We start from the raw sequence: 15096 nt of genomic DNA, 5'->3' as shown, positions 1-15096 counted from the left end.
ATTTTTCTTTGTTTCCTGTCCCAAACCTTCAGGGTTCATATTCTTTGCCTTCAGCCCAATGAAAATAAATTAAGTGAATGTCTGTTTTCAGTAATGTTTCCTTCCTTTCCATTCTACTTTGGTTATGTTTTATTTATGTGTCCTGAGAGATTAGATGTGGTCTTATATTGAAATGGAAGTAGAAGTTTTAAGTCTGAAATTGGAGCATGAAGGATGGGGGAGACTGGCACACGGGAGGATCTGGCTTAGTGGTTTTGACCTGTGCTTCTCTCCTAAGACAGATGTCCTGAGAATTTCCTAGCCTGGGAGGAAAACCACATAAATACCTATCAAATGTGGATTTTTGCTGGGAAAGATGCTGCATGCTACCTGTGAGGAGTGTTATCTATCATAGTTCTTTCAAGAACTATTAGAAAATTTGATCAGTTTGGCCTTAAAATGTTTGCTCTGGGTCAGTAAGATGGCAGAATAGGTCCCCCACACATATCCTCCCACAGACACAGCAATTTTAGCGGCCATGCATGGACAAAAGTTTCTCTATGGGAGGTTTGGGTTCCAGGTAGGAGGCTGCAAAAACCTAGTGCAGCTGCTGAGAATGGTTGTGCTAAGGCACACCAAAGAAGACACACTTGTGTTCATGTATGTCAAAGCACAGAAACTGCCAACTCTTATTTTCTTCTTGGACTGTCATTTTTCTTGTCATATCCTGAGAAGGCAGACTCCCTGACCATGGTCCTGGCTACAGACCCAGAAACAGCCACGTCCCGTTGTGGTTATGGCTTCGGCCCTGTTTGGCCTGGGAGGAGTCATGCCTACTGGAGCCTGGGGCAATAGTCCTGCTGATCTTGGTCCCACTATGGACCCTGAAGCAACCCTGTAACCTGGCTTCAGCCCCCTTTAGCTGTGGTTCAGGGCCAGTCCTGCCTATGCAGGGACCTGTCCAGAAGACCCAGCAGGAGCCACAACCATCCATGCACCAATATCAGGGCTGCTGTCTGAAGACCCAGCTGAGGACCCAGCAGCAGCCAGGTGACCCATTTTCAACCCTGTTTGACTGTGAACCCAGAGGCAATCCAATCAGCCCAGGGGCCTGACAGGAGGTCTTCACCTGTTAAACGTCAAATAGGCTGTAAATATGGAGAAGTATCTGCTCCTTCAAATGCACAGATACCAATGTAAGGCCACACAGCTCACAGAGAAGCAGCAAATATGACACCGTCAAAGGAAATTAATAAATAAACCTAAAAGACATATAGAAGCAAACATAGGCAATAAGCTCTTTGACATTGGGCTTAGCAATGATTTTTGGGTATAACAACAAAAACACAAACAGTAAAAGCAAAAATAAACAAATGGGACTGTATCAAACTGAAAAGCTCCTGCTTAGCAAAGGAAACAATCAGCAGAATGAAGAGGTAACCTATGGAATGGGAGAAAAAAATATTTATTAGATACCATATATCTGATAAAGGATTAATATCTAAAATACATAAGGAACTTCTACAACCCAAAGCAAAAATACCCAAATAATCCCACTGGAAGAATAGGATTTGAATAGAAATTTATCCAAGGAAGACACGTAAATAGCCAACAGGTACATGAGAAGGTGCTCAAAAATGAATAAAAAGAACTTTGGTATAATGGTGGAAATTGTCATTATGGAAAATGGTATGGAGGTCCCTAAAGAAATTAAAAACAGAACTACCATTTGATTCAGCAATTCCACTCCTGGGTATATATCCAAATGCCATGAAATCTGTATCTCAAAGAGGTTTCTGCACCCCATGTTCTTTGCAGCATTATTCACAATAGCCAAGATATGGAATCAACTCAAGTGTCTGTCAACTGATAAATGGATAGGAAATGTATATACAATGCAATATTAGTCAGCCATGAGAAAGAAGGAAATCTTGCCATTTGTGACAGTATATATGGACCTGAGGGCATTATGCTAAGTGAAATAAATTAGAGAAATACTATAGCATATCACTTATATATGGCATCTAAAAAAGTCAAACTCATAGAAGCAAATAACAATAGTGATTGCCAAGGGCTGGGGGCTGGTAAAAAGGGGGAATATTGGTCAAAATGTACAAACTTTCAGCTGTAAGATGAGTAAATTCTGGGGGTCTAATGTACAGTATAGTGCCTATAGTTGTTAATACTGTATTGTATACTTGAAATTTGCTAAGAGTAGATCTTATGTGTTCTTACCAACATACAAAATGGTAATAATGGATATGTTAATTAGTTTGATTGTGGTAATTTCATGATATATATGCATATCAAATCATCGTGTTGTTCAATTTAAAAATATACAATTTTTATTTGTCAATTGTATGAATAAAATTGGGAAAAAAGAGAATGTGTTATCCTTGTTAAGGACTTAATGACTCACTATTTGCACTGTATCTTCCTGCATAGCACATTGTCTAGTTCACAATAGGCATTCAGGAAATAAAGTTTCAACAATTATTTACAGACTCTTCTTTGTGTAAGGTATCACAATAGAAGAGAACACCAAGATAAATAAAACAAGGACTCTGAGCCCAAATTTCTTAAAAGTGACACTATTCTATTCACATATACATTAACATTCATATTAACACCAGATAATTCTTTGTTGTGGAGTCTATCCTGTGCACTGTAGGTTGTAAACATGTAGCACTGGTGTTCAGTACCACCCCTCACCCCAGTCATGACAGTAAAAATTATGTCCAGATACTGCTGTGTGCTCCCTGGGGGCAAAATTGCCATCCCCTAGTTAAGGACTATTCTTCTAGTCTTTACATAGTTTTAAGTTTTGTGTTGGGATAATGTCATACACATCTTAGTTTTTCAATAGACTCTGGCTTCCAGGAGGTGTATGAAGCATGGTAGTATCCTCTTTCCACTGACCCTTACCCCACCCAGGACCTCACTTAGGTCCATATTCAGCTGACTTTGCAGGATTCATCTTTATAGTCACTTCCTTACATATACCCTCAGTTCCTTGGTTTCTCTCTTGAGTTATCATACTTTCTTGGCACAAACCTGGTTGAATTCAGCTCTGTCTATTCTGATAAGATACTGCCTATCCAGATAGCTCAATAGGCTACAGAAACACAATGCATTGTGCTGATTTGACTTATCTGTAATTCATGCTCACTAACCTCAGTTGTACCCGTACCAGTGTCAGGCAATTACTGATTCAAAATCTCAGGACTTCTCCGGGTGAAAATTGAAATTAGGCCCTATATATGGAGGGCAAGGGGAGACCAAAGAAAGAGAGACCATTCCAGATTGGCAGGTGGCATTTTAAGAAGGAAGGGAATTTACAGACAAAGGCTTACCTTGGGTGACTGCAGGACAAGTAGATCTCTACACCCTCCCACCAGAATCTTAGAAGTTTTATATAGAGGTCTTAATGGAATTCAGTCGTGTGTACAGTCCAGATGGTCTCAATAACACATTACTCTTTCAAGGCTGTGTCCTTGAAACAGCTGCTCGTATTTGAATAGTAGGCAGAACAGATGTTTCAAGGGCAGGGGAAAGGGTGAGGAGCCTCCAGTTGCCTGGATCCAGCTTTTGGGTCAAATGGTGGTCATGTCCCCTTGATGACCTCCCCCACAGTAGTCTAACTGTAACTCTCTACATAATTCATTCTACTGTTTTCCTTTATATCACATCTTATCCTCTCTCCTCAGACTTTTGATACCTACTTTAATACCTTTTAATACTATGATCATACAGTAATGATCTTGCTTCCTCTCTTTCTGAGAAAACTGGAAAAAGAGGAGATGATTCTACAAGATCTCACTACAACCATGTGAAAATCTATGTCCAGATATTCTGTCTTCCTATTGATACAAAGGAATTGTCCTTGCTTTTAGCTAAGAAGAACCTGCCTACCTCTGTTCTTGGATTACAGTGCTTTCTCAGACATACTAGTCTTTTCTCTTTGGCATTGTGGATTATTTCCTTTCCCCATCAGCATAAAAACATGATATTATTATTTCTTGAAAAAACTGTTTAATTCTCTCTTGATCTCCATTTAATTTTCATTGTATATTAGTTTGCTAGGGCTGCCATAACAAACTGGGTGACTTAAATGACAGAAATTTGTTTTCTGACATCCAAAGCCTAGAAGTCTGATATCTAATGACCTCATTTTAACCTAATTATCTCTTTGAAGATCCTCTTTCCAAATACAGTCACATTCTAAGGTACTGGATATTAAGACTTCAACATACAAATTTTGGAGAGACACAGTTTAGCCCACCACATTTGTCCCCAGGATATTTTCCCCCTTTCTTTTGACATTCATTGAGCTTCCTGAATCTGTGAGTTGATCTACCAGTTTGGGGATGTTCTCAACCATTATCTTTTCAGTTATTTGTTTTGCTCTATTCTCGATCTCTCTTTTTCTGGGTCTCAAATTGTATGCATCTTAGGCCATCTCTGGCTCATCTTCCTATTATGCTGTTCTGTTCTTTTCATTATTTTTCACTCTCTGTGCTTCAGAATTCCAAGTTCTTACTATCAAACTTCATATTTTTTCCATTTTGGAATGGTCACTTAATTCTATTTTATACCTTCCAACTCCGTGTTGAAATTCTCCAACTTTTAAACATTTTTTACATCTTTTCCTCCATTTTCTTCTGCTTACTCTGAAGTGTTGATCCCTATGGGTTTGCCCCTGTTGCCCATTACAAGGGGCAGATCCATTTTTTGGTCACATTTTACTCCAATTCATTTAGTCTTCATTACTCCCACAGTTCTCCAATCTCTTCAAAATATGTTTATTTTTATTTGCCATTTTTCCCCTAGTTATGGCATCAGACGCAATAGCCTGCAGTTACCAGCTATTCTCTCATTTCTGTCTTTAAGCTATTCCATTTAGACTTCAATATCTCCTGCCCTTACACTAAAACTGGTCTTATCAACATCACAAGTCACTGCCATACTGCTGATTTAAAATTCTCATTTATCTCACTTGACAGTTGAGTACTCTCTTTGCCTTAAATACTTATTTTACTTGTCTGAAACACCATCCTTTTATGGAGTTTTTCCCCCTACCTTCTTGACTGATCCTTTTTGGTGTTCTCTCACTGGTTCCTTTTAATGTATCTGAATTTTCCAGAAGTTGTAATATTCTAGAGTTCAGTTCCTATAACTACTTTCGCTATGAGTGCTCTTATTAAGTCTCGAGGCTTTCAATGACACCTACATACTGATGTTACTAAAATTTTTATCTCCAGATAGGACATCTCCGTAATTCTAGACTTGAAATTGGGCTTGATCATGTGACTTACTTGCGTCAATAGGAAGTTAGCAAATAGAGTGTAAGGGAGTTTGCAAATTGCTTTTGCATTGAGTTACGTGGTTTGAATCTTGAGATCCACCATGTGTTAAGACTGCTGGGAAGGCCTCATAGAGGAGAATTGACGAATTCTAGCTGTCAGCCTGCCACCTACCTGGCATTAAGTGAGGTGATTTTAGATAAGTTACCATTAGTTGAGCCACCAGATGAGTAAAGTAACATAAATAACCCTGGGCAAGATTAATAGGACAACTATCTAGCTGAACCTAGTCCAAATTGCTGACCCATAGATTTGTGAGAGAATGATTGTTTTAAGTAACTAGGTGTTGGAGTGGCTAGTTATGCAGCTGTAGATAACTGAAATGCAATATACAGAATTTTTTCTAGTTATATAGTTCAAGCAATCCTTTAGTAAGCTGACGATTTATTCCTAGGTACTTCATAATTCATTAGCTGATGTCATAGGTCTCTGTGGGGTCAAAACACTCCTACTGTCACTCTTGTTTTGCTGCCAGTGACAGTAGTTGCTCTAACTTTGTCTCTTATGATTAAGTACTAAGCTAATTATACTGATCCCATTCTACTGATTTCAGGTCCTCCTCACCCACCCCTCCAGTCTCCAGCCAGGGCTAATCAGTGTCCACCCTGCTCTGCCAGCAGAAGTGAGGTTGGATGCAGAGTCACAACCCGACTCATGTGGCACAATGGGCTGCACCCAGGATCCAGTTTACTTGGCTGTAAGGAAGGATGCAGGACATGAACTCAGCATGCATGTCAATATGGAGAGGATGCTAACTTCCCAGCGCAGCTTTGAGGTGCTGATGTTCTGCATGGGCATGGGCGTGGCCGTGTGAGAGGGCTTGAGTGTCTGAGGACAGCTGGAGCTCAGGAGCACCATCAGTGTCAGGGTCTCGTCACCTTTTGTACGTACCACATTACACAGCCCCTCAGGTATATGTGACCAGCCCTTATTCTCAAGTTTTTCAGCAATGAAGTCTTTATTTAGATTGTCATTTATTTTCTATGTGGTATAGGTAAACTCATGACAATTCCTTGAGTTAATGTTGTTAGGAGAGTCAGCCATGGCCAGATCCCCAAGCATTCATGAAAACTAGATGTCAGGCCACAGACCAGCTTTCTATTACCATCCAGTTTCCCGTTGGTTACTCCTGAGTGGAACCCAGTTAGTAGAGGGGTCTGGGAAAAAGTTTGCAAGAATCAGCTCTCTGAGAGCAGAGCAGAGGAAGGGCAGGAAATGGCTCTTGCAGTAATTAAATGACCAGCAGACTCTTGAACTTCCGCAGTTGTCTTCTGCCTCCACTGTTGTACCAAGCTCCTCAGCTGATGTTACCAACGAGTTGTTTCCAAATGTAAAGGACAGCTTTCAATTTTTGTCTAACCTGACCACTTTTTAAAAAGATTTTTTTTGAAATATAATTCATATACTTTACAATTCAGCCACGTAAAGTGGCTTCAGTGATTTTTGGTTTGATGGTCTTCATGTATTTATAGATGTGAGCATCACAGACATGTGCAACCATCACCACAATCAATTATAGAACATTTTCAGCACTCCAAAAATATCTTTTGCCTATTTCCAAATTGCGTCATTTGTTTTTTTATTATTGAGTTGTAAGAGTTCTTTATATATTGTAGATACAAGTCCCTTATCAGATATATGACTTGTATATCTTCTCCCAGTCTGTGGGTTGTCTTTTGTAATTGAACTCAGAAGCATTGAATATAATTGATTCTCTAACTTGAGATACATTTTCCCCTTGATTTCTGTGATAATAACATCAACTTCTGCCCCCGATTATCTACTCAGGGTTTTGGACTGCTCCTTCTTTGTACTTCCTGCTTTAACTTAATTTATTTAAAAAAATATTAGATGTTGTATATCCTCTGGGCTTTTTTGTTTCTTATATTTAGTATTGTTTCTCATGTTACATACTTTAGGTGTTCTCACATCCAGGTTGAAGCCTTCAAATATACTGATATTTCCCACATTTTAATTTCTATTTTAGAGTCCCTTGAGTTCCAACTTACAGACAAATGCTTTTTCTACATTTCTGCTTGGATTCCTAATAAGAATCTCAGCATATCTAAAATTGAAATCTTTTTCTTCTCTTTCTAACTTGCAGCTTTATTAGTACCATTTTTGCTGTTTAATAGCTGTGTGACCTTAGGTAAGTATTTTAACCACTTGGTCTCAGTGTCCTTATCAGTAAAATGTAGATAATAATAGTTCTTATCTCCCAAGTTTTTGTGAGAATTTGATGAGTTACCGTAAGGGTGCTTGGAATAGTACCTAGAACATAATTGTTAGCTCTTATCGTCTCACTAATAACCATCAACTCAGCTCTGTCTACTGGAAGTCTGGTTGTCAAGCCTGACACTGCTATCTCTCTTGATTACTGATCTAATTGAATCACTAGTGTCAAACATTCTGCCTTCTGGAAACATCTGCTTCTCTCAGCTTTCCCTGCTATTACCCTGGTCCAAATTACCATAATTTCTGCACCCTCACAATAACTTCTGAGTTTCTGTTTTAGCCAGTTGGATCCCCCTCCAAAATATTCTCCATCCCACTTCCAGAGCAGTATTTCTCAAACTTCATTAATACATAGACTCCATTTAAAGAAAAGGAATTCTCAAGGAACACAGTTTGACATACACTACCCCAAGACTTTTAATGTATGAAAATGTCAGTTTTAAATTTTCCTTGCAGAAGAGGTACGTTTTTAAAAAGTTATTAAAATCCTCATAGAATTGAAAATGTGTCTGTGACTCCTTGGGCTCCGAGTATTCAATTTCACACCTACAGTGATTTTCAAAACCAGAATTCTGTTGATTTGCTTCCTGACTAAAACCTTGAAGGCTTCCACTGCAGTTTGAATAAGACTCCCTATTTTAAGTGTGATCTCTGAGAAACTGTACCTTCGGGCCCTTGCCTGTCCATCCTGTACGTTGTGCTTCAGCCTCACTACCTTTGGTTCTTCTCTTGTGCCAAGTTCCTTCCTGCCAAGGCTCATTTAGTTGTGTAGTTTTCGTCCCTTGAATGCTTGCTCCCAGGTGGCACTTCTTCTGTTCCCTCGAACAGCCTACTCCTCCTTCAGCTTAGACACTACTCCTCCATGGCGGCTCCCTCTGCGCCCCCAGGCCTGATTGTGCCCCATTATCTACTCTCGGCATTCTCTACTTCCCTTTGTAGCACTTACAAGGATTGCAACTAGTCACCTGCAGAATTCTTTCTTAACTGTGTTTCTTTAAGGTGTGTCTCCCTGCCAGACTGTGAGTTCCTCAAAGGCCAAGGGTAGGTCTTTCTTCACTGCTGTATCTCCTATTGCACCACACAAAATGCCTGCTACATAAGAGGTCGTCAAAATTTGCTGAAAGGAACCACTGCAGATCCTTACCCTAAATGATAAATTAGTAACACTTATTGGCAGATAATCTCATTGGAATAAATATTAGAAGTGTGTACAGGAGCAAACTAGGAAATAAAAGTAACGATTAAGGTGACTTCCATCAGGATGGAGTGAGAATTTGGGATTCATGCATCTGGGGTTTGGAGTGACGGTCACCCAAATAGTAAGTATGTTAGAGTTTTCTATTCAGCACTTCTTTACCTAACCAAGAAGATCCATTTTGATATAATCTATACTCCTTTTGTTTTGCCTCTGTCTATGCTGCCAAGCAAGTTATGTAATTCTGGTCATTGGCTTGAACACTGAGGAGTAAGCCAAGAACCATGATTCAAGGCTTATAGACAAAGCAAGACAAGGTTCTAAGAGCTCCCAGGGAGGTCAGGAGATATGGCCCAGGGCAGGTTACTGTGAACTGAGTGAAAATGGCTCCAGGTCTGCTTCTTTCTAGCATGGGTGGGGGTGGAGTAAGGCTACAGGTAGAGGCACACACGCCATGTATCTTGTAAAGGTTATAAATCTTTTGAAGAAACTTAAACGAATAGGTTCTGCCCTCCTATTTTGACCAACCAACTTTCATAATGACATGGAAAGACAGATTTTAACTGAGAATTCTGAGTCCTCACAGTTCCATGCTGACACATTATTAACATAGTAAGAGCTACCATCCATCTCCCCTGCCCGTGACTCATGGACCGATTTGTCCTGTCTTTCTGACCCCACTCTGACCTGAAGTGTAAGGGGCCTCCCAGGCAAGGAGTGCATGTGATGGACACTACAGGTGACACACCCATGCTCTGTCCATACTTCCAGTAGACAGTGCCTCCTGGCCACCCACTGGGCCAGGGGCAGGCATACCTGGGAGGAGAGACTCGGGGAAAGTGCTCATGCAGGCCTTGGATGTGAACTCAGGCCCTTTGGGCAGGTAATTCTTAGGGCTTGTGTCCCTAGTTCAGCACAGTTTTTACCCCGAGAGCACTGTGGAGAAAGCCAGAGTGAGGTCCGAGAGGGTCCCTGAGCCCAAGTCCTTCCTTCCTGAGCTGAGGATGATACAAAATGTCATGGTGGCAGGCTAATTTATCCCAGCTCTTTTTTTCTGCTATAATCTGTGTATGTCTAGAAAGAACTAAAACTGGAAGGGAAGTGTGAAATACTACACTGGGCAAAGGGTTTTTTTCTGTCTTGCCTGAAGATTCCCGCCCCAGGCAAGTTCACTATGGATTCAGTGAGACCAATAAATGACAACAAAGTGTTCTTGGTAAAAGGGTTTATATCCAGCTTTATTCTCCTGGGGGGTAGGTTGAGCACTAAGATCACAGCTGTGACCAGCAGTCTTCAGGTCCATAATCCTCCTCGGTCTCTGCCTCCACCCAGAACACTGGGCAGAGCTCTTTATATAGTGACTCAGCCAATAATAGCTCATTGCCTACAGGTGTGGAAGCAGTAACCTAGCAGTCGGTCAGTGACATCATCAAGGCATTTAGGGTCAGGTGAGGATCCTGGCCTTAGAAACTTCCATCTTCCCCACATTTCCCTCTCCTGGAAACACTTCAGGCTGCTGAGTCTGGAACTTGGCCCAGGATCATGCTAGTAGGACTGGTCTGTTTTCTTTTAGGTCAGTCCAGATCCTCAAAAGACCACAACTACCAGCACAAATAGCATAGGTGCTTTACAATGTTTATATTGTTGATACCAGGTGCTGGAGATACCAGGAGACTATATGAAGAGAAGTAGGATTTGGATTCATTTTTTAATTTTTCATTGATTTATCAAAGATGACATTTATTGAGTAGCCCCTAAGTACATCTGTGTTCTTATTTAAAATCATGATCTTACACCTCAAATTAGAGGACAAAGAGGATTTATAATGTTGGTGTTTTTAAAAAAGCCTCTAATATAAAACATGACAGTGAAATGAAACTATTGCAAGAGAATTGGCTCACTTCTTAGCAGCAGGACCTCTGCTCAAGGTTTGTCAGTGTCACCTGGGGGCAGTTGCTACCAATGTACATTCTTGGGTCCTGTCCTGGGTTAGACTCTGGGAATTTACCATTTTGAGAAGATCCTGCAGTGATTCATACATATACTCTCAAGCTTTCATCTGCCACAGATCCCACTGGAGGAGAGTGGGGCTAAGACATGTGTATTTTTAAATAGCACTCCAGATAATTTTGATAATTAATCTAACATTTGGGAGCCATTGAACAAGGTGCTCTCTAAAGGGATATTATTTGAGTCGGTGGTTCTCAAAGTGTGGTCCTGCGACCAGCAGCTTCAGCATCACCCGGGAACTTTCAGAAATGCAAATTCATGGGCCCCATGGAAGCCCAGAATAGCATTCTCCAGGGACACAATTTAACAAGTCTGCAGGTGATTCAGATGCTGCTAAAGTTGGAAAACCACTGGCTTAAAATAGCTCCCTAAACCTCATTCCCCAACAATTCAATAAGGAGGCATTGACAGTCCCTGAACATTTTGTTCTTCCACGCACTGCAGAGGGCCTGGAGAAGTCACACTTGTCAGACATGTGCTGGTGGCCTTTTATTTGCACTGCTGATTTTGGGACCGGAGTGATCAAGTTCAGGAGGTAGAAAGAAGTCTTTCTCTGCAAATAAAAATGATTGGCTTTTATAAAGAGTTTTATTTTGTGCTTTGTACTTTCCTTATTTCCAGATACTAAGGAATTTGGATCAGCAAAACAAAATGCATATATTCCTAGAAAATAAAACAATCAGAAAAAAGTGATTTGTAAATATAGTCAGCTGGGTGTGGCTCTGGGTATAAAATTACTCAAAGCTGGGGGGAGGGGGAAAGTTACTCAAAGCAGGACAGGCACTTCCAGCTTCCTGTGTTTTCAAGGGTCCTCGGTTGGGAGCTGACATCATGAAGGATTTTTCGGGGTTACAATCGTCTTTACTTTTGTGCGTGATTTTGGCTTTCTCTGAGCAAGAGTCAGGTACAAGAGCTAACCTCGTGTTTGCTGTTTGAAGGTGTAGTTCCTCAGAGGTTGCTGGGCCTGTCACTGTTGTTTTGAGTAGAAGTGACTTGCCATTCATGTTATTTTTCATACAATTTTTCTATTGTAGGGTTGCTATCTCTCCTTGCCCTTCCCTTCCCCACAAAGCAAGTGATTTATCTAGTTTCCCCTTATACTTGGGAAAGACCTAATTTTTAAAAATCTTTCCTTCTATATGTAGGTGTTGATGACTGTGTAGCTCTCCACCCCCCTCACCTGGGCTGGGGAGAAAGATCTCCCCATTTAAAGTTTCAGCTTGCCCGTCCCTATCCCACCCTGATCCACTCATAACGCAGTTACCTGCATCCGCTCCTAAGTGTGTGTGATTTCTAAATGGGGTGTGGTAACGAAGCTGTTCATTCGTTCTCTTCTAACATCTTATTTTTTCTGACTCATAAACTTACCTTTTTTAGTATCGTATTTTATTTGCAGTCTCCTTACCTTGTCCATGTGTCCCACCTGTGGCTTATTTTACAGTAATCTTTTCTTACCTAAACAATATATCTTTTCATTAAAAAGTCACTGGATGAAAGTACTGCAGAGACAGTGAATATTTTGTTACTCCTAGTATTTCCTTATCAAAGTATAATGGATAGCTTTACCTGTAGGATATGTCATGGCATGTCTATTTAAAACTTGCCTTAGGATCTATTCCTGGTGATAGAATTAATGTGGCACCACAACTGTGGATAGATTCGAGAAGATAGACTCACCAGGCAGGAATAGGCTTTATCTAAGGCCTCTTCATTTTGCTTTACAGGATACAAGGCAGGAGACATAGCAGGTTCATTTCATTGGCAGATCCAGAGCTGCTCAGATAAATGGTTTCCTTCACCCTTAGCTGCAAAAGCTGTGTTGGGCTGCTATGGACGGAGCCAGAAGCTGCAGAGGAGCTTCAGTGTGCCGCTGATTTATGCTGGCCTGGTCCTGTAGACACACCCCAACTTGAGGAGCCCCCAGCGCAGGGCCAGTCCTCACAGCAGAGGCAGCTGAACTCTAGTTCTCAAGGAAATGGTGCTGGGAGGTGGGGACAACAGAGATTGTCCTCAGGTAGATCCGATGTGAATGTTTTATTCACACCTGTTAAAGGACTTCATCTGAATGATCACATTGCTTCTGTCAAGGATGTTTCAGGGCGTATTTTCTTTTTTCTGTAAGAGGCTATGCTCAGATTTTCTCTGAGCATCCTCTAGGACAAAAATTTCTGTCTGAGTCTTTCTTTTTTGGTTTCCAGTGTCAGTGGGATGTACTTGTTCTACATTCTGGGCTATGGTGGAACCAACACTACTTGGTCAAGATCAAGTTTTGCATCCTGATGAAGTGTCTCTGGGAACTGGCTGTCCTGTAACCGAAGTAACTGCGAGGGGATATAAGTTTAATTACCCTGTCACCGAGTGTGGGATTCAGAAAGAGGTAAGATCTGTGACCATTTCAAATAATAAACTAACCCTCAGATCTTACCTTGCAGTGCAAGACAGGTAGAGTGGAGACCAACGATGAAGGCCCTGCTCACTTTTATGACACCTGGTTTTAGTACTTTTAGGTTGAAAAGACCAAGGGGATCCAGGAATTGTCCTTGAAGCACTTATGGCCTGTTAGAGGAGAATATATTGACATGTATAATATTAGGACTTTTGAAGCACTCTTATGTCTTCTTTTGTCCTTACCTCTCCTAAAATCTAGAAACATTGTAAAGAAGGTATTACTTTCAGTTTTCATGTTAATTAACTGAATCTAAAAGGGCTAGCAATTTCCCACAGGTCTTAAGCTTAGGTACTAAGTTGGAATTTACAGTCTTCCTTTGAAGACAGCAGTGAGATGTTGTACTCCGTAACGTGCATCAGAGAGAGAAAGCATTAGGGGAGTTCAGAGGAAGGGAAGATCTGAGGATGTTTGAGAGCATCTTGTGTATGATTTTTATATCTATGTCACTGAATGAGCTTGGCCTGCAATTGCCATTTCTAATAACTCCTTGTCATGTTTTGGAGAAGTTCATGTAGGGTCGGAATTTTTTGATCCTTGAATGTTCAATAGGACATGGAGGCAAAACCTCCTGTAGCTTTCATTGTCCTTTGGGGTTATGTGATTAGTGTGAAGTGGAGTCCAGGTGACTTGTCTAAGGTCATAGACCTTGGGAGCAGGGGAGCTGGGGAGTAAGCCCAGGTTTTCTGACAGCAACTTTCAGACTAGTCAACAGTGACCTTTGGTGGGGCATGATAAAGTGGACTCTGCAAGGGGTTTTACAACATGAACTCAAAAGAAATATAACTGTAAGAAAATTAAGTAGAGAAGACTCCAACTGTCCATTTAGAGGCATGTGTATGTTTTATAAAAACAATTCTAATTTCCTTCCATATATTACTTCATCTCCACAAAACTTACTAATTCAAAACTTATTTTTTGTGGAGGTTTGCCTATTTCTAACTTTTCTACCTCTATTTTCCTTTCCAGTATTTTAAAACATGGCTTATTAGGGACATAGGACAAAAAATTCCAGAGCTAAAGGATTAATAGCCTGACTTAACAAAATTTACACAAACTGCAAAAGTGACACTAAGAGATCCAGAGATCAACCACAGTAACATTATAGGAACAACAAACTGTGAAGAAAGACCACCAGAGCCACAGATTTCTTTTGAAGAGTATTTTCCCAGTGTATAAAAACCATTTTTAAGGTTTTTCAGAGCATGACAGCACTCCCTTGGAACTGACTTCCAAGAATAGATTGGTAATGTGTGTAACAACTTCGTTAATAGTTTTGAAAATTCTCAAGTTTGCCATAGTACACAAAAATCAGTGTTGATATTTTTGTGAGTATTTTGGTTTAACACCTTACCAAATCAGATTACTTGAGTGACTTTTATGATACAGAGGATGCCTCTCTCTTGATGCCTTCCTTTCTATATTATTTATTAAGAAGATTTTTCCATTTTTAGGGCAGGATCTAGAATTTCATTAGTTAGCATTCAAAATGAAAAGCAGGCTTGTAGCACTCAGTTGAACAAGCAGTAAATTCTGTGTGAACAATATAGTGATTTTGGTATATTCACAAAGTTGTGCAACCATCTCCCATTTTAATCACACCCAAAAGATACCCCATACATGTTAATGGCCACTCCACAGTCTCACCTCCCCCTAGCCTGTGGCAACCACTAATATAATCTCTCTTTCTATAGATTTGCATATTCTTGCCATTTCGTATAAATGGAATGATGTAATATGATGTGGCCTTTTGTGATTCCTTCTTTCATTTAGCATGTTTTCAAAGTTTATCCATGTTGTAGCATATATAAGCACTTAATTCCTTTTCATGGCTGAATATTTCATTGTGTGGTTATACTACCTCTGGA

General features: G+C 40.4%; 1 protein-coding gene across 7 annotated transcripts in view; it reads left to right on the top strand.

Annotated features, from left to right (window-relative positions):
* The window catches only part of LOC108386213 (oocyte-secreted protein 3-like), a 67945-nt gene that overhangs the window by 38666 nt on the left and 14183 nt on the right, over nucleotides 1–15096 (top strand). For 6 of the 7 annotated variants that reach the window (XM_073228368.1, XM_073228367.1, XM_073228366.1 and 3 more), the window contains exon 2: nucleotides 12981–13159. In XM_073228368.1, coding sequence (XP_073084469.1) covers nucleotides 13016–13159 — 144 coding nt within the window. In that variant the 5' untranslated portion in view covers nucleotides 12981–13015. Of the gene's footprint in view, nucleotides 1–11598; nucleotides 11687–12980; nucleotides 13160–15096 lie in introns of those variants that run through there. The other variant, XM_037011892.2, reaches the window with a different exon arrangement.

The sequence above is a fragment of the Manis javanica genome, unplaced genomic scaffold (assembly GCF_040802235.1).
Source record: "Manis javanica isolate MJ-LG unplaced genomic scaffold, MJ_LKY HiC_scaffold_25, whole genome shotgun sequence".
Lineage (NCBI taxonomy): Eukaryota > Metazoa > Chordata > Mammalia > Pholidota > Manidae > Manis > Manis javanica.
The sequence above is the reverse complement of the archived record's forward strand: the minus strand, read 5'-3'. Positions and strand labels throughout refer to the sequence as shown.